The 20,597-nt window shown below is 35.4% G+C and overlaps 1 protein-coding gene across 1 annotated transcript in view; it reads right to left on the bottom strand.

The window, feature by feature from the left end:
* Positions 1 to 4,678: 4,678 nt before the first annotated feature.
* LOC128211920 (synaptic vesicular amine transporter-like) overlaps positions 4,679 to 20,597 on the bottom strand; it is a 61,581-nt gene continuing 45,662 nt past the window's right edge. Inside the window, exons 5-15 of the mRNA XM_052917057.1 lie at positions 19,702 to 19,785; positions 17,464 to 17,556; positions 16,693 to 16,782; positions 14,502 to 14,603; positions 13,636 to 13,731; positions 12,229 to 12,359; positions 11,514 to 11,577; positions 8,810 to 8,929; positions 8,435 to 8,480; positions 7,941 to 8,028; positions 4,679 to 6,659 (exon numbers count right to left, since the gene is read on the bottom strand). Of these exons, the coding sequence (XP_052773017.1) occupies positions 6,558 to 6,659; positions 7,941 to 8,028; positions 8,435 to 8,480; positions 8,810 to 8,929; positions 11,514 to 11,577; positions 12,229 to 12,359; positions 13,636 to 13,731; positions 14,502 to 14,603; positions 16,693 to 16,782; positions 17,464 to 17,556; positions 19,702 to 19,785 (1,016 nt within the window). The 3' untranslated portion in view covers positions 4,679 to 6,557. The remainder of the gene's footprint in view (positions 6,660 to 7,940; positions 8,029 to 8,434; positions 8,481 to 8,809; positions 8,930 to 11,513; positions 11,578 to 12,228; positions 12,360 to 13,635; positions 13,732 to 14,501; positions 14,604 to 16,692; positions 16,783 to 17,463; positions 17,557 to 19,701; positions 19,786 to 20,597) is intronic.

The following is a 20,597-nucleotide window of genomic DNA, read 5'->3' as shown; positions in this document are numbered from 1 at the left end:
TGTAAAATATTTTCTTAAACTGTATCAATTTAAAAGAGACAATTGCATTTTATATAATACATTGCGAAGCCTTCGATACGATACGGAAAATAACGCAAATTCAAACAATTGGTGTTCAAATGAACGCACTATATTACAAAATGAAGGATTTAATGAAGTATGGTTATATCCGGAGTCGATTAATATTTTGATAATGTTATGCCTATTTTTAGAAGAAGATTAATCGACTTATTTATTGGGTGTTGGAAAACTGATATAAACTCATTAAGTTCACTAGTGTTATACAGAGAACTAAAATGTACTATTCATATGTCATCGTATATAGATAAATTATATAGCTATATAGACTTAGGATTATTATTGCTAGGTTAAGATTGTCCTCTCATATATGTTAAATGTTGAAAGAGGCAGATATGTTAATATTGAAAGAAATCAACGTAAATGTGTTTTATGTGTTCATAATGATATTGAAGACGAATATCACCTTGTTTTGATTTGTCCACTATACAATGACATTAGGAAAAAATACATAACTAAATTTTACTACGCAAGACCAAGCATGTTTAAATTCATTCAATTATTAAACTCGGAAAATGCTGCATGTCTACGAAAACTAGCTTTGTATTGCAAACATGCTTTTAAGCTACGATACAATGGTTTGATTAATAATGCGTAACTTTATTGATTTTAACATGTTGAAATCATTGATTATTTATATATGTATATATTTATAAATGTATATATGTATAATGCACTCTCGCATTTATCAACTATTGCCATGCTATGTGTTATGTTATTGTAATAACGATGAACTGTATATGTTCAAGTTAACAATAAATGTTCTGTTCTGTTCTGTTCATAAAGATTGCTGTTCAATTGATCTCCCCTTACTTCGAGTTGCAGATCTAAATAGGATGCTTTTAAATTGGATGTATTAGATTTATTAAGATGCATTTGTGAAGGGAATATATCGATTTAATATTATCTGTAAATACCGGATTATCCAAACTTAGAATATCGTCAATACTAGTATATATCTAAAAGTGTTATTGAATTTATCAGCAAGGATCAGATCTCCAGATTTAGATGGTTTCAGCATAAATTCACTTTCATAGCAATATAAAAAGAAGTCTGCAAGTAAAGGTGCTTAGTGTGGAACATATATGAACACAGCGCTGAAAAGTCATACGTTTTAAGCACCGAGACCTTATATGGACTACTTTCAAGATCATTAACTACAACTAAAGATTTGTTGATGAACCAAAAGAGATTAATTCCAGAGTTCTCATAAATATTGCCAGTATATTTTTTTCACATGCATTTTAATCGCAGTTTAGCAGGATGTAAGTAAAATCGAAACCTGTTTAGTAGAACAAGAACTAGAATTAACTATAAATCTTGATGTATACGTGTTTTTAAGCATTTTAGGTAACCAGTGCATTGTTGGAATGTTTTTATGATCATCATTCAACACAACTTGAAAATTAACATTAGAATCAATATGATTTTTAATAACACTCTGTTCATCGAGTTGGCTAGGAACGTAAGTTCTAGAAGATTGTAACTCTTCAATGATAGTATTTACATAATATAAACGTCAAACTATTAAGACTTTGCAGGCTGATGTCAAGCAAGTCAGATGAGGTGGGACAGAAAGTCCTTAGTACGATTGATCGTTCCGGAACGTTTTGAGAAATTAATGAGGAGTGTTTTGTCGCATAAAGAAAATGGGCATGATTGACTTCTCGATTAATAAATCTCTAAACAGGCGATCCTGTAATCCGTCTGGTAGGTTGAGTTTGTAGGGGCAGGTAGGCATTCACATAGGAATGTGATAGCAATGCTAACGAGGTATGCACATGAGTGGTTTGGTGCCTGAGTATTACCGGCCACCGCTAAATCCAGTTTCCACCAAGCAGCCCAGAGTCAAGGTCAGTGACTTTATGACTGGGCTGACCAGGTGAGTTCTGCCCAATGGGTGGTGGCTACACCAGGTCTTACAGGTTAATGTAATCAAACTACATGTACCATGATTCGGAGGGTGTGTAGACCAGCAGGGATGTAGGCAGTGGTTTATATTGTAAATCTTACAAACTGCTACCGAACTCTGTGGATTTGTAGGGTCGCATTAGGAGTTGTAAAAGTATGAAAATGTCGGACTGTTGGTTTAGATTGGCCTACATCCAGTAGCTGTCGAGCATATCAACGGTTTGTTTAGTTACTGTTTCATTCAAAACATCAATATGTTGTCATAGCCGTTGTATCGTGATACTGGCAAGACTGCATTTCAGTTGGGTGAAGAGCAGCAGGCGGCATTCGAGGCCCTGAAGGGACCTCTAACAACACCTCCAGTTTTAGCTCTTCCAAACCGTGTGGATGAATTTGTCTCGGACACGGATGCCCTGAATTCTGCGATTGGAGCTGTACTGAGCCAGATCAAGGATGGGTATAGCGGGTTGTTGGTCTGGTTGTTGCATATGGTAGTTTAACTCTTACAAGCGAGCAGAAGCGCTATTGTGCAACGCCTCAAGAGCTACTAGCGGTAGTAAGGTTCACCCGGCAGTATAGCCATTATTTTTTGGGAAGGGCGTTCACTGTTTGCACAGATCAGTCGTGTCTTACATGATTGATACGGTTTCGGGAGCCAAAGGGTCAGTTATCTAGATGAATGGAGGAGTTATCTCAGTATAATATGATTCTCCACCATAGACCGGACAGTAATCACCTCATTGCGGATGCCCTGTCCAGAGTGTCTGAGCAGTGAGCCAATAACCAAATACACAGGAAAAAATTGGCCCCTACTGTGACACCAGTGCAGCGAACAGGAGATGCACAGCAGGGGATTATCATGCCAAACATTTCTTAAACTAGGCCTTTAAGGGTCCGCCTATCGCCACTCATCCGATTCCCACTCCCGGCGTCATAATTTGCGTTTACACTGTGTCAGGCAATGAGATTGCTTTCTAAGTCAGTTAGATAACCTGAAATAACATTTTCATGAATAAGAAGCGCTCTTTCGCTACAATCACTCCGCCCATTCTTAATCGTAAAAATCATACTTCATGTCATCTAACTTTTACATGATACCTTTTCTTCCCGACTCGTAATAGTTCGATGGCATGACTTTAAATCTTAATTAATAAGCATTAAGATTTTAATTCAGGTCATCTAACTGACTTAGAATACAACCTCATTGACTTTTAAATTGTCGACGCAGAAATTGTGTATCGGATGAGAGGCAGTGGGCGGACCTTTCAACACCAAAAAAAGTTGAAATTCTGAATGAGTGAGCCAAGTTCTTAATGCAAATTGATCGCCTTTATGCATTTTCATTGGTTGTAAATGTAGGTTTGTGTTCTAAATTGTACTGTTCTTTTATAACGAAATGTATGCAAATACATGCATACGTGTGCTTTTTGCTGATATCACTTAAATGTTTTGTTATAATTTGCCATACACCATTGTGGTTGTTCTTTGTATGTTCCTAAATGACTGATGGCGCGTGTATAATGTATTGTCATCACATTCACACATCTGGCATTATGGGCCAATCGCTGTAAACAACAAGACAAATGAACTTTATGCACAACAACAGAATTGTAGGCAAAAGGATTTTAATTCTATTTATTCAACATTTTTTTCGAATATTCGAATATCGATTTTGACATTCGAATACCAAACGTTTGATCGAATATTCGTGTGCATCCCTACTTTGTACATATTTCTTATAAAACTGATGCCCACATGTGCATAATTCTTCAATACAAACTGAAACTGAAAACTACACAGTGATCTCCCTTGACAAGTAGTGAAACTATCTGCAGCAGCGTGCAAAAATGACTGAATTTCAGCCATATGTACATGCTTGAAAATGTATTTATGCGACATTGAATAAAAGTTTTATTAAATTACGTTGTTTTCAGAGAAGATACTAAAATAAATATTTCGCATCAAAGTAAAACAAATATATGACGTCACGTGATGTTGATCGCGATTGAACAGCAAAGGGAAGTAACCGCTGAATGCAGTCTAAACGGTGTTGCCAGCGTTGCGCAACAGTCTCAATGAAACGGGACTGCTATATGCTATATGTAATTTATGCTCCCGAAGGATCTCTCGTCCAGAACCTACATACCGTCTGTGACAGATAACTATATTGCACTAAATTACCGTTCCCCTCATCATTTTTCATAAGTCTTTGGTTGTCCGGTTAGCGCTGTGGTTGACGCACTCGCTTCTCACCCAGGCGCCCTGGTCGGGCTCGAATCCCAGCCTGGGCGCATGTGAGTTTGGGTTTGTGGTCACCAAGCCGGACAAGTGGGTTTCCTCCCGGTTCTCCGGTTTCCCCCACAACACAAGACCACACTCTCGCGTAGCATCGTGTCAGCTATACTGATTTATATAATGTTGTTACAACTTGTTTCACAATCGTTGTAAATTAATTAAGTTTAAACTATAAGTCTGAGAATGATTTTGCGTTTTTGGTAATTGATAAGGGGGGCGTGGCCATAGGGGTGTGGCATAACTACGTACCCTGCCCCTGTGTATAATACACAGTGTCGGACACTGACGAAAGGCATTTAAAGAAAAGCAATATCTTCTTTCATTAATTCACAGCTTTATTCAACAACATTAACATGCAAATCATTGATGTGAATTTAACAGATATATACTGTACATATGTTGTCAATGTTTATAACAGGATATACAGAAATTGCACTCCACTCACGGGGACCTGTTATCAACACTCATATCGTACAACCACTTTTTCGAATCTGTCCCCAATTTCTCGAAAATACTTGAGCGTAACAAACAAAAAGTAGATTATTGAATTATGCCAAATTTCTTAGTTAAACTTGTTTCAAATTGAAGTAAGTGTATCGTGAGTTTCACTAAGATAAGTTCGTAGTTCGAAATATTGTTAAGGATGTCAATATTAAACAAACTTTACTCCAAACAAAAATTCGTGAGCTTATAGCTTAATCCTGTTATAAATGACATTAAGACTTCGAGCAATTGGGGGTCAGTATCACTTTGTAGTAATGAATGTTGTTTTTTCGAAAAGGACTTTTGAATATCTTTTTGAATTTGCAAGCAAACGTTTCAATTACATTAATATCAAACTGAATTACTTCATATACAAGTGTAGTACTTTCACAATCGGACCTCCACGGTATTTCCATCGAAAAAATCTCGGATGATTGGCAATACATCAGTAGAAGTAGTTTGTAAAATTAAAACAATAATACCTTTACTTAATTAGAGCGTTTTGACGTGTGATTTGAATTGCCAAGTTCATATTGAATCCGATTGAAGTGTAATATTGCACTCACAAATAAGATTCCTATGAGTAAACTCCTTAGGCTTAACTGCTAAATTCAAATTACTACGCGATAAGATTTCAGCGCATTCGGAACTCCTCGGCCATTTTTTTCAAAAACAACCTCGGATGTATGCAGGTACATCAGTTGAAGTAGTTCGTAAATTTTTGAATTATATCATTAATTAAATATAGTGTTTTAGAGTTGTATTTATTGATCTAAGTTTAAATTGTTTGCCATTGAATTGTATTATTGCAAACATATTTAAGAATCCCAAGAGTAATGCCACAAAGTTTAACTGCTAAATAGAATAACTACGCGATCTACTTGCAGCGGACTTAAACGTACCACTTTTTGAGTATGTAAACCGTCCAGATACATCCGAGGTTGTTTTCGATAAAACGGCCGAGGAGCTCCGAATGATTTCAGCGTAGTATAATGTAAAGAGTTCTGAATTTGTAAACCATTCATATACATCCGAGATTTCTTTCGATGGAAAATGGCCTACTAGGTGTTCCGATGGGTATTCTCAATGTTTAGGTTGTCCCATAGTCTCGTGGACAGTCATCTGGATCTTTGTCTTTATATGAACAGTTTATATGTACAAACTATATGACTACAAATATGTAGGTACATTTTTAAACATGGAAAAGTTAGTCATTTATCGAATAATCGTAGAGCTGGAACGTAAATTGCAAACTGATCCATTAACACATTTTAAAAACAGTTTTTTAATATCACCGAATGTTATTTTAGTCCTTAATTTTATTCGCCCATCAACCAATGGCGAACAACGACACTTAACCAATATTCTATGACGGAAAGCAAGAAATGGCGCACAAAATGTAGCAATCATATGGAGTAAGGAGATACTATTTTTTGTTTTCGATAAAACGGTAGACGCTTGATTAGAAGGGCGAATAGACGTCAACGTCATAAATTAAGGCTACATATTACCCTGAAACAAGAAATGACATGTGATTACGTTAATTATAATTAGCACTCTTGACAGTCTTTGATCATGCGACCATTGTCATCAATTTTATCAAAAAAATAATTCATATTAGGGAAGGAAGGGAAGAGGCAGAAGGCTTGGACATCTTTATTGATTAACACGTAGAGGGACGTGGCTGAAGAGCACAGAAGCCACCGTCGTCGTCTAAAGACATCTATGCAAAGTCACAAACACGTCTATGAGGCTCGGCTATTAATCAAACTATCATGGGAATAGTGTGTTCATTGAAAGTAGCCATCGTCTTCGTCGGAGGCTGCGTTACTAGCCGTTGTCTGATTATATGTCACGTACTGCACTGGGCACTGGTCGTTCATGATAAGCGACTGAAACAGTAGGAAAGCAATATAATGTTAACACCAAGGAAAAAGTGTTGAATGGCAACTTTTTAAAATAGATTCTTATAAGGTTGCATAGAAGAAGAAAGTTTATTCAAGAAAAGATAATACACACTATATTTTTGAAATAGGCCAACATGACCTTTGATCAAATTCATAGAATACAATTTCGTACGTATACAAATACAAATAGCGAACAAGTAAACTACATACAAGTATAATTGTATCAAATTAATAGCAACTTTTTCTACAGAGTTTGATATACATATAAGTTGTTGCGTAACTTCTGTGTTAAATTGTATTTTTGAGTCTTGCGAACGTTCGAAAACATGAAACGGTATCTAAAAAGCATATGACATTATCCCGCCCTCCCCAACACCAAGTTATGCAAATACCGGCACCCCTCCCCCATCAGCTTATAAGCTATGTTTTATGTTGTTTATGAGTAGCAATGGTGTAACATTATTTTTACATTAAATATTATACACATATATGTGATAAATAACCGTAGGAAATGGCAAGAAAAGTTGAATATCATAATGAAGAAGTTTGTCCAGATTGGTTCAGAAAAATTTGTTAGCCTACGACAGAATTGGTGCTATGGGTAGTTTAGTTTACCTATGCAAAAACTGGTAGTTGGGTCTTGTCTGCCTATGCAAACATTGTGAACGGAATTTTGTCCGCCTTTGCAGAAATGGTTTGGTGAATATTGTCCGTATTTTCAAAATTGTTTGGTGGGCTTTCGTCCGCCTTCAAGGAATGGTTAGTTGGATTTTGAACAGCTGTGCAAAAATGGTATGGAGGATCTTTTACGCCTTAAAAATGGTAGGTGGGGTTTTGTCCGCCTTTACAAAAATTAGTCAGTGGGAATTTGCCCATCTTGTATTAATTTGATGGTGGATTTTTTTCTGCCTGTGCAAAGATTGGCTTAGGGGATTTTGTCCACTTTTTAAATTGTTTGAATGATACTGTCCGCCTTTACAAAAAGGTAGGTGGGCTTTGTTTTCCTTATTAAAAATTGGTCGGTGGTATTTTTTCCACTTGTAAACTAATTTGTTTGTGGGATTTTGTCCGCCTTTGCATAAATTAGTTGGTGGATTTTGTCCGACTATCCCAATGGTGTGCGTTGGGGGAGGTTGACTTCCTATGCCAAAATAAGTGAGAGATTTGTCCCCTTTTTCAAAATTGGTTCGAGGTATATTGTCCGCCTATGTAAAAACTATATCTGAACCATTTTGTTGACATTTTTATATTAAGGTACGGCATTACCATTTTCTCCTCCTTTCCTGGAGGGTTGCGTAGAAAGACGACCAGAGGTGCATATGTCAGACACGCAATCGCTGTTATCCACAGCATCCTAGAAATAAAACAAAGACATAACTTCATCAAATCTCACTATACATACAGGAAAAATATACTGCCTTAACATGACGAACGCCAGTCCCTTATTACCATGGACGCTGCGCAAACGATACGTGACATCTACATTGATTTCATTCATTCTATAGTCTCATAAGTTTTGAAACTAATTGATTAAACGGAGATATACCCGACACACGTAGCTTTCCATTGTGATACATCGTATGAAGACTCTAGTCTATTATACACATGTATTTGAAAATCAACCCGATAGTATTTACTACAACTACATTTATTCATTGCTGAACAAAATTGTTGTTATTTTTGATACGAACCAGAATGCTATATTTTCGGTTTAAAGTAAAGAAACATGTAAACTGTTGCAAAATCTTGCAAAATCTTACCAGCTAAATCCTATGGCCTTTACAATAGTTCCACTCAACATAGGTCCTGGAAGTAGATACGTTGGAAATTAAATACATTTTAGCCAATGATAAAAACGCCTTCTAGAAACTCCTTTTTTGCAATGTGCATACTTTTAAACAGTACACTTGATATTTTCAAAATAAATGCTGCACGTCTCCATTGAAGATAAACAAAAGAAATCAAGTCGGTAAAATAAAGATCATGGTGTTGCCATGCAAAACGCCGGTGAACTTTCTTCACTAGTTCATAGTCTAGACCAGACATATTTTTTATTGCGTCAGTGCGTCTACTGTGAACCAAATCTGTATATCATATACATGTACATATGTTACTTAGACTTTTTTGATACATACCAACTGCAAATCCTAGCGCAAACGCGACATCTGCTATGGCATACACGTTGCCATACACCGAAACATGTCGCAGATCGACCAGATATCCCATGTGTGGCATCATAGAAGAGTCAACCATACCTGAAATATTGTCAGTGCACATTGATTAAGCTGGCTATATATTTTGATATTCTGTGTACCGCGTAGCTCCATCTTGAGTGCCGACTACTCCATAAAAACCGCTGAAAATCGCGTTCTGAAGGGGGGTGGGTGCAGTCGCAATTATTTTACGATGAAATTTCATTGCAAAGATATCTTAATCTGATACGAATACATCTCGCATTCGTTTAAGAAGTTTAATCAAGTGTGGCGCCCTTTTGAGAGGTAATGAGAGATTTAAACTGATCTGGCTTCATAGCAAGACCTCTTTGTGGACTCCATCACCATCACAACACCATAAAACATATTTACTATCTACGAGCAGTAGATGTATTTAGCGGTATAATATATAAAAACTCATCCGGATGTATTGAATAACCACCGTAGATTGCACTTAATCTTGAGAGAAGAGTCCATGTGTTATGATTGCTCTTTAAAGATGCTTTCTATTTGCTTTGTCAGCGCTTACCATTCACTATCAGCTATGGAACTCTTTGTATAGTGTTTCAGCATAAGCAGTAAATGAATATTTGAGAGATACCATTTATTACTTCATCAGTAGCAGTTACTCCTGGAGCCATATTACAGAAGCGTCTTAAGTTAACTATACCTTTTCCTTAAATGCAACATGTTCCTATCTTATCTCACTGGAAGAAAGTGATATACTTGGTGTATGTTCTGCAATTAAAATACGGACACTTCATTTAAAAAAAAATGAAAACTTCATTTTAAAGAATAAGTAATTTAAAGAAATATAAAAATTTAAAATTTAAGTTAAATTATGTATAATAAACCCCTTAAGATGCTTCTGTAATACGGACCAAGCCATACTAACAAATGATGACAAAGAAGCCATGCATGGGCAGGGCGATACTAATTTTTAACCAAATTTTGTGTCTTACCAATTTGCTTTTTGTGTACCTCATGTATTATACGAATGTTGTGTATATTTATACTGTTCAACGCAAAAGGCAGCACAATAAGTTTTAATCAAATGAAGCCATCCACGCGCGGCATCTTTTTGACTTCATCCACTATAAAAACATCCTCTTTAAGTAAGAGATTGTTCCCTGACCGTCTTCTATTAAAAAGGGTGTCCAAAAACCATCTTCTTGAATTAAAAGATTTCCCCAAAACCATCCTCTATAATCAAAAGAATTCCCAAATAAAACATTCTCTGTACTTCAAAGATTGCCCGAAAAACATCTTCTAGAATTTTTCAAAAACCATCCTCTTTAATTCAAAGATTGCCCCAAAATCATCCTCCCTAATTATAAAAAAATCACAAAACCATCCTCCCTAATTAAAATAATTCCAAAAACCATTTTAAAAACCATTCTCCCTAATTGAAATAATTCTAAAAACCATCCTCCCTAATTAAAATGATTCCAAAAACCATCCTTCCTAATTAAAATAATTCCAAAAACCATCATCCCTAATTGAAATAATTCCAAAAATCATCCTCCCTAATTAAAATAATTCCAAAAACCATCCTTCCTAATTAAAATAATTCCAAAAACCACCCTCCCTAATTGAAATAATTTTATGATACTTCCTCCTGACTTAAAAGATTCCCCCAAAACCATCCTCTATAATTAAAGGTTTGCCATCAAACCATCCTCTATAATTAAAAGTTTGTCACCAAAACCATCCTCTATGAAATCCACTTTTGAAATGTCTTGCTACCTGAACATTGTTGACAGTGTTAAACACAGACATGCGTTAAGCACATAAGAATTATCATCTCACAGGCTTTAAACAGAAGAAGGCCGTTATAGGAACATTACCCGACATGAAAGGAGATGTGATGTATGTTCATTGAATGACATTGAAGATGAATATCATTTTGTACTGATATGTGATAGATATAAACACTTAAGAGATCATTATATACCTAATTATTATTGAACACGACCTAGTATGTTAAAACTTATTACTTTTCTTAACTCTAAAAAGAAGTCGTTGCTACACAATCTGGCTATATTTACTATTAAGGCAAACCAGATCAGAGACAATATAGTTAATATTACAGCATAACTTAAACTAGATGTTAATGCTCTCTTTTTCTTGTTTCTTTTTGTTTGTAATCATGTCAATTTATATATCCTGTTGTGCAGGCTATGATGATTGTTTTGATGATCATAAGCTGTATATGCTTGTATCTCAATAAATGTTCTGTTTTCTTCTGTTTTATAATTAAAAGATTGCCATCAAACCATCCTCTAGAATTTAAATATTTCTCAAAAACCATCCTCTAGAATAAAAAGATTGCCTTAAAACAGGCGACAAAGAACAACAGGGGACTACCATCGTCGTTTCATAGAATTCAAAAGAAACAGCAAAAAATAACAAAATAATTTCCAATGTGGCCCATGCAATGCGTTTATATTTGGAAACCATGATATCACAATTATCGAAGTGTATGGAATGTTTCTATTTTTAGCTATGGTGGTAATTGCAAAAACACGCACAATACAGGTGCTTAATACACTTCTATAAACGATTGCAATACGATACGTTAGGAAAAGTGCATGTACTGTGAAGATGGTTCTGTAAATTTACTCACCAATTGAAAATCCTAGCCCAAACATGGGCGCAATTAATAAAGCATTAGTTCTACAAAATGGAATCTGAAATGTAAGATAAACAATAGTGTCAGAATTGTCACAGATAATTGACATGTGTACTGTTTTATTATAAATGGGATTGTTTATGAATTGTTTATACATTATTATTATTATTATTATTATTATTATTATTATTATTATTATTATTATTATATGGATAGACAAAATGACATATTAAATAGGGACAACATTAAAACCAAGTATGTATAAATGAAACAAGTTGGTACATTGCTATACAGTCTATACATATGAAAGGGTCATAAGTCCGGGATGCCAAATATCAATATTCAAGTATACAGTATGTACCATTTTAAGTACAATCGAAGCACCTCGGCCATTTTTCTTTGAAAACAAACCTCGATTGTATGGTCAGTTAAACAACGATGCAAGTAGATTGCGTAGTAATTTCAGTTTAGTAATTGTGCATAAGGACTTTACTCTTATGAATCGTAATAATTTCTGCAATACTACACTTCACTTGGAATCAATTTGAACTTAGTAATAAGCATAAGACGTTAAAACACTTTATTACTTTTATTCTTAAAAATTATACGAACTACTTCTACTTATTGTATCGGCATACACCCGAGGTTCGTCGTTTGGCAGAGATAGCCGAGGTGTTCCTACTGTTGAAAGCAATGTCGATTCACTTACCACAAAGAGGCATATAGCAATGAAAATCATGCCAAGCATGGTAGACAGCCATCTGCCGATCTTGGAAGCGACGGGGCCGAAAATGTTCGTCCCCAGACAGTAAGATATACTCGCTGGCAAGAACGCCAGACCTGTAAGCATACGTACGTAATAATTTATGTAAGGTACTGTACATTTATATGAATATATATTTAATTCCAAAGATTGTGCCATACACACATTGCAGGTATGCATTTTAAGAATTAACAAAGTGTCTGAGTAATATCACTAACCAATATATATCAAAATAATTATCAAGTACGCTTTAAAAAAGAAATCGTATGAAACGGGAGCGGTCACTTTAAGCATGAATACACATCTTAAATCTGTGAGGCGGATAATATCTCAATACATATTTCTTGAAGCAGCAAATAGATATACAGACTGGTAATACTGAGAGGAGAGAGCTTCAGCAGCAAATAGAAAAAAACAGGCATGTGTACCAAGACAGAAATCTTCAGCAAATAGAAGACCGGCCATGTGTTCAGCGATATAAAACACAACAAAACAAACATGTGGTACTAAGAGGGAAAAGCTGCAGCAGCAATTAGAAATTCAGACATGTGTTACTAACAGGGAAAAGCTGCAGCAGCAATTAGAAATTCAGACATGTGTTACTAACAGGGAAAAGCTGCAGCAGCAATTAGAAATTCAGACATGTGTTACTAACAGGGAAAAGCTGCAGCAGCAATTAGAAATTCAGACATGTGTTACTAACAGGGAAAAGCTGCAGCAGCAATTAGAAAAAAAAAAAAACACAGAAATGTGGTACTAAGAGGAAAAAATCAAAGCATAGAAAAACAATACATGTGACATGAAGAAAATAATGCTTCTGCAGCAAATAGAGATACAAACATGTGGTACTCTAAGGAAAGAGTTCCACATCAATTGGAAATATAAACATATGGTTATCGAAGTGTAAAAATGCAGTAGTTAATGGAAATTAAAAAATGTGGACCTCGAAGGAAGAAGCAAATAGAATATAAAAATACAAAGTTAAACCAATTTCATTAGGAAATTTTCCAGAAGCATAATTGTATGTGTCCAAAACTATTTAAATAATTAAATCTTTCTAGAAATACTGTAATACCTTGACAACTACATAGACAAGCCAAGTTGTCAACAATTAACGAATAACATGTATAAAGACACATGGCCTAACACACACTCATTACGTACAAAACAACACTATAGACCACACATACATGGACATATCTGTATTGATAACTGTTGGAGCCCTTCAACGGTCTGCGAAAAAGGAGTCTATTTGGAGTTTAAACTAGTTTTTTGAGTACAAAACCTCACACTTATCACCCAAGTTTGTATCAACACATTGTCTTAGAAACTATCGGGGCAATGTCTACAAACCTTCGCTCCACTCCTCCGCACCCATGACTTTCTTCATCCAGATAGGCAGCGACGGCTCGATCATGGCAATACCCATGTTAGCGAAAGTTATAGAACCTACAAATGATGGGGTTTGAATATATACAATCGACCTTTAGTTAAGCAGCCACCTAAGAGACACGGCCACATTGGCTGCTTAAGAAAGGTGTCCGCTTAAAGAAGGTAATAATTTACATGGTAGCTTTTGTTAAAAATATTGTTTTCAAAATCATCACCATCTAGTAAGAAAGGACTTTTATGTAGTGTACTTTTAGCCCTATGACATGTAAAAACTGTAAATTATTTATCATGTTAAAGATGGTTGTGACACTCGTTTTGTTTATAATAACAATGAATATGGTATTATTATATGCACTGGCAGGCCATGGTAGCTGATGTTTGACATTGAAGTGGATTTTTTTAATATATCCCGGGCAAAATGAAAACATTAACATTTTGTTAAAATCTGGTTCATTTCTCTATCGACAAAACAAAAAAAGAAGAAAAAAACGCCAGGCCTTACTGCGGAGTAATGCTGGAAGGTATTAATCACCGTTATAAGGAAAGTTTTGGGACCTTCTGTCATTAACCCCACGGTATTGTCAAAACGTCAAATATAACGACAAATATATAGTATCAGATGTCTTTTTTTCGTCTTGTCAAAACCAATTATATATTTGTATTTCAGACTTGTGGAGCTTGGAAAGACTCCATAATAATTGTGAGACTTTTCAACCGCAATAAAGCAAACCAAAAACGACATGAATCGAATCTAGCATTATATGTGGATCATGTGAGCACAAAACGCCTTTTAGCTGTGACAAATATTGAATTCGATGATTCTCTACCTGCCGCTATGACAATATATGGGTCCTTCAGGAGAGTGATGTACGAGGTGCCTTCCTGGGACTCGGGTTGGACGGCTGGCTGTAAGACGAACAACTGCAGCGCTGTAAAATCGAAAAGTCACTTTTAACTTAAAGATTTTGCAGGCAAGACGCGTTGATGAGAAGTTAAATGAAACGCGAACAGGCGGTTTAAAAAAAGCTTAAAGATGCACTCTTAGTACCTAATAAGATTAACCACAATTAATTATGTTGTTTTAATAGTCCAAAAAGGATGAATAAATGAAAACCAATGGTTCTTAAGAAGAATTCCGAGTTTAATTTGAAAGAAATGAGCATAAAACACGATATTTCAACCATAAGAGACTATATTAGACCGCAATAAATCTTTTAGCTTTCACCAATCATTTTTTTTTTTTGCACTTTCTGCTGTTAAATACACGGTTTCAGGCTTGTTATCAGTTATTGATATTTTCCATAAATGCATTATTAAGCAAGTATTAAAAGGTTTATCACTCAAAATTTATGTTTGTTATACATGTGTATGTATTGATTTGAATAAGAGTGTCACTTTAATAATACAAATAAGTGAAATGATGGAAACGTTATAAACAAAGACATAATGTTAAAAAATACACATTGAAAGCAATTTTAAGTGAAAATACGAACAATGAAACGCATTGTTAAAAGAATCTAAGCAAAAAAAAATATCAGCGTATAATTAATTTGTGCATGACCTTCAGTCAAGAAAGAAAATGCGTATAGTCAGAACTTCAATGTAAAGAAATGTTGCGGATTACGAAACGCACGTATCATAAGAAAATTCGGGACTTGGACCACATGGAAAGAAAGGTTTAATTGAAGATAACATGAAAAGTACAATTTACGTCAACTGAAAATAATTAGATCGTCGTACGAACAGACGATTTATAAAAAGAAGAAAAGAAACACACTTAAGTGGAATGAATTCGAGATGAAAGGACTGCTAAGCGAACATGAAACAAACAAGAAATCTAATAACCAATACAACAAAGGCAGAAATTATTAGAGAAAATTTCGTCCTGAAACACCAAACGGAAGACTTGTAAGGACTTTGAACATCCAAGCGTTTAGCGTCATTATGCTGATTTTTTAAATACTTCGTTTTAGGCTTAGATTTCAAGAATGCTTGTAAAACATCTTGGAAAAATTTCTACAACATTGCAAAAATCCAAACATTCCAGTTCTTTTCGATATTTAAACCGAAAATAGGTTAAACCTTGAAATTGTCACTCATCCCAAGATTAAGATTTTTAGCCAACTGCCAATATAAATATTAAATAAAGCATATAACTTAGTATTATTTGAGCCAAACAAGCATTCTATTCATTAAATACTTGTTTGACACCCACAAAACGTGCGTAAACCGATTAGAAAAAGTAAAAAGGGCACCACAAGCGGATGAGAACCCTGGTCTGTATTTTGACTATCGGAAAAGGGAAAAAAACATGAAAAAAGTCAAGAGACCTTGATACTGACGCCGAATACAACCGTTACTAAGGCTGTAACAATACTTCGACATTGTCATCGATGTCGTATAGAACGGCACCAAATTTAGACCGTGACATAAATGCCGAATAGGACAACACACACGCTGTTACACAACTTCGTCCTTGACACCGATGTCAAATACGACGACACTAACGCTATTACAATACTTCGACCTTGACACCGATGCCAAATACGACGACACGAACGCTATTACAATACTTCGACATTGAAACCGATGCCAAATACGACGACACTAACGCTTTTACGATACTTCGACCTTGACATCGATGCCAAATACAATACTTCGACCCTGAGATCGACGCCGAACACGATGCCTCTAACCTATTACAACATTTCGGCCTTGACACCGACGCCGAAAACAACGACACTAAGGCATAACAGTACTTCTACCTTGACAAAAACGCCAAACATAATGCCACTAGGCAATAACAATATTTCGACCTTGACATTGACGTCGAATACGACAACACTAAGGATATTATAATACTTCGAACTTGACAGAGACACAGTATACAAAACACACTTAGGGTATTACAGTTCTTCGACCTCAACAACGACACCCCAACGCCGTATACGACGACACAAGGGCAATAACGATACTTCGATCTTTAATTGACGAGCTTAAATGTCTCTATGAACATACCTCCGTCTAACAGCGCTAAGAAGGCTAGAATAAGAAACGGCGCTTCCTTCCCGGCGAACTGGTACATTATACCTCCAAACGGTGGACCGACTGAAAATGAGAACAACGTTTAGTATGAACATTGTACAGAGTGTATGATAATAAACATACAATAGAGTTCATGCCCCCCCCCCTCCAAAAAAGCGTTTATAGTTCAAAACTTCTGTGTATTGATCTTTATCTAATTGCTTAGTTGTCTTATCAGATCTCTGATCTGAGTAACCTGCTGTGCAGTTTTCGAGGTGTTATTAAAGAAATGGACCCTAAATGGCCCTGAGCCACTAAACAAATACACAGGAAAATTGCCCCACTGTGACACCAGTGCAATTAGCAGGAGATGCACAGCAGGGGATTGTCATGCCAAACATTCCTTAAACTAGGCCTTTAAGCTGTTCGAAGGTCTTGTTTCTGGGACAACTTTCTTATTGCTTACCAAAACAAACACTTAATCCTGTTACACACTCACAAATGTCATAAGACACAGACTGAAACTCAGAATCAGAAATGCAATTACATAAATGTAAAATTGTATTTGGACAACAGGTGTGTAATAACTTGTTAAAAACGTTCGTGGTTTTTGATTTCGTGGTCAAAATTTACTTTACTCCTTTAAAAAAAATATATATAAAAATACTCGTCAAAGGTCCATTTCCAAAAAAATCGTTTAATATATTCTGTTTTGAATGGCCACGTTTGAAGTATACCCTATGTAAACCACATCAAAGCACTTACTAAGAACGCCGAGAGCAAGCCCACCCAAGGCAATACCCATGGCGCGGCCTCTCTCGTCATCATCGGGATATCGCACTGCTAGCATGCCCATTCCTGAAAACATGTTGTAAACAAAATGTCAAGTACAATCTGCTTAAAGATGCACTCTTACTCCCAAATAAGATTTACCACAATTAATAATATTGTTTTAATATTCCAAAAAGGATGAATAAATGTCGAAAACATTATGAAAAATACCGTGTTAATTTTGAAAATAATTAGCATAAAACACGGCATTTCTACCTTATGAGACTTAGTAGACCACACTAAATATTTTAGCATTCAACAATCATTTAATATTTATGAATTATTCAGCTATTACATACACGATTATAATATTGTTATCAGTAGTTAGTATTATCCATAAATACATTATTTAGTAAGTAGTTTAAGATTTTATCAGTCAAAAATAATGTTTGTTATACATGTGTATGTATTGATTTTGAAAAAGAGTGTCACTTTAAGATAATCAACAAACTTAATTTAGGTACGCAAACTTGACGTTCTCACTTATTAATACAGAGCAGTTTGTTTAAATATGTGCATTTCTCAACAGCCAGAAAAAAAAAAATTGAGTACGAAATTGTCTTTGACAAATAAACACCCCATGTAACGGCTGCGAAACAGTGGCTCCACAGCTCTTTTAGGAACTGTGTATAAAAAAGAGCCAATGACACTTTCCGAGCTAGAGCAAAAGAACGGATATCATCATAAAACGTAAGTATGACTCGTTATTTTATCTAATATCGCAAGTATGAGGGCTTATTTGAGAAATCGGGTAATGCAGTGCCATATAAATATATTTAATCTTCACACGTATTTCGGTTATTTTGTAAACATATTATTTATGGAGTTATAAAACCGATTCTCCCATCAAACACATGCATGTTTACAAACGAAAGTAGAACATTTTCACCAATTTTCAGCTGAATTTCACTCAAGAAGCTTACATTTAAAATAAAACCAGTATTATCGAGTGCTTTTATTTTGTCGGGAATAAAAACCACCTGTTTACCAGAATAAGCATGTTTATACTCTTTTTTCTGGGTTCCCCGATTTCTCAAATAAGCCCTATTAATTGTGATATTAGATAAAATAACGCGTCATACTTACGTTTTAAGACGATATCCTTCTTTTGCTCTGGCTCGAAAGTGTCATTGGCTCTTTTAAAACACAGCTGGAGCCACTGTTTCGCAGCCGTGCATGTGCCCAAGAAATATCAAGCCATCGAGTAATGCTTATGGTATAATTGCTTACGTTTTGTTAACGAAAACTACAATTACAAATTCTTAATAATGGCCTTTCGATTTACCGAAACTGCCGAAGTGCACTATTTTATGACCTCAGGAATTATCATTTCTGTGTTATTGTTTTTTTTCTGTTAATGAGTTTCTAAAGGTCCGCCCGCGCTCTATAATGGCTACATAATGGCTTGAGCGCGTTACGTCCCGAAGTGCAAATTTAACAAAATTTATAAGCCAAAGGGGGATTTTTCATTTCTTCATTATATTGTGTTTTCTTATGTAATGTTCAGCTATCATTCAATATTATAAAGAGTCGTGCAAACCGATCGACTTAAATGTTAAAACAACGACATTGTACTAGCAAATGATCATACGAAGGCGACATTAAATTAATTTCTAGATTTTTATCCCTGCCTGTCCCCTCTTTTTCCGCCGCCCCATAAATTTCATTGACTCAAATAAAATTGTTGAACTTGGCTCTGTATTTGCGTATCCGTCCGATACTGTCCGGGAAGGGCGTTTATTCCAACCTAAGGTGTCGATGTATAACTTTCGTATGCATAAAAAGAGAACTGTAACGGTCGTGTTCGAGGTTCGTCTAAAACACACGAATTTAGTTAGTCCATTATGCAATAAGACAGAGAATGAACACATATTCAACGGTGAAACAGTCATCTAAAAAGAGTAAAAATTAAAATGCCACCACCCGCACCCATTTAAAAAATGGATGAAAATCTAACAAAAGCTTTATATTGGCTATTTTTATAAGGCTTTAAGTAAGAACGCTATTGTCATCATTGGATAATTGTGTTGAAGTTATTTTTTTTTCATAAAAGTTCAAAAGTTAAAACACACACGTTTTTAACCAACTGGCTATTAAAACGGTACGGTGTGTGCCTGTTTCGTAAAAAGGGTCGGGTAACCCAAACCAAATGTACATTTAGGCCTTTTGTACCTGCAACACTGGAGCATGCTGATCCTATTCCCTGGAAAGCCCGAGCTACAAACAACACGGCGTATGTCTCACCGAAGGCAAATACTGCAAGGAGAAATACAAAAGAGGAACATGCATTAAATAAAATATTAAATTGATGGAATTAAATTACATTGGGACGAAAAATACACAATACGTAGGTGAATAATGAGTTCTTTGTTAGCATGATGGAAGTCGAGCTGCTGTAATGATAGATTGTAATGCATCTGAACATTTTTGTTGCCAGCCAAATTGAGTAATCAAAATATATCATTAATCATCTTTTAAATACAGACTTTTTACAAAACTGACGCGACCTTCGCAAGGACGAAACGATTAATATAAAATTGGCATGATATTTGATATTTTAGAAGGCCGCATTCAAAGCAACAGAAACCAGCTTAAAGGGATTCGCTCATGCTATAGAACCAAATTTATTTTCCCGGTAATGCATCTGAAAACACTTATATTATAAACTATTTGACTTTGTGATACCGAAATCGCAAAAGAAACAACAACATTTAAAGAATAAACAAATATTTTTTGTTTTAGAGGGGAGTGAACCAACGCCGGCACAGCGAAGAGCAAATTAGGAAACTGACAACAAAACCACACGCCCACAAGGTCACATACATCAGGAAAACCTAACCAGTAAGCCTTTGCTGAAATGCTTAACTAACGCTATTCAAAATTATGGATTTCAAAGAAAAAATTTGAGCATATATCAGCAATCATTGAAGGATTCCAGCCGTCAGTATCTTAGTTTTAACACTCCTAATGAGTTGCCCCAGTTGATTTCGTCATTCAACAAAAAAGTGCATTTTACAAAAACATGAGCGAATCCTTTTAAAACCAATTCTTAAGTACATGTAAAGTAT

This window comes from Mya arenaria, chromosome 12 (assembly GCF_026914265.1).
Source record: "Mya arenaria isolate MELC-2E11 chromosome 12, ASM2691426v1".
Classification (NCBI taxonomy): Eukaryota; Metazoa; Mollusca; class Bivalvia; order Myida; family Myidae; genus Mya; species Mya arenaria.
This window is presented reverse-complemented; position numbering and strand designations above follow the sequence as displayed.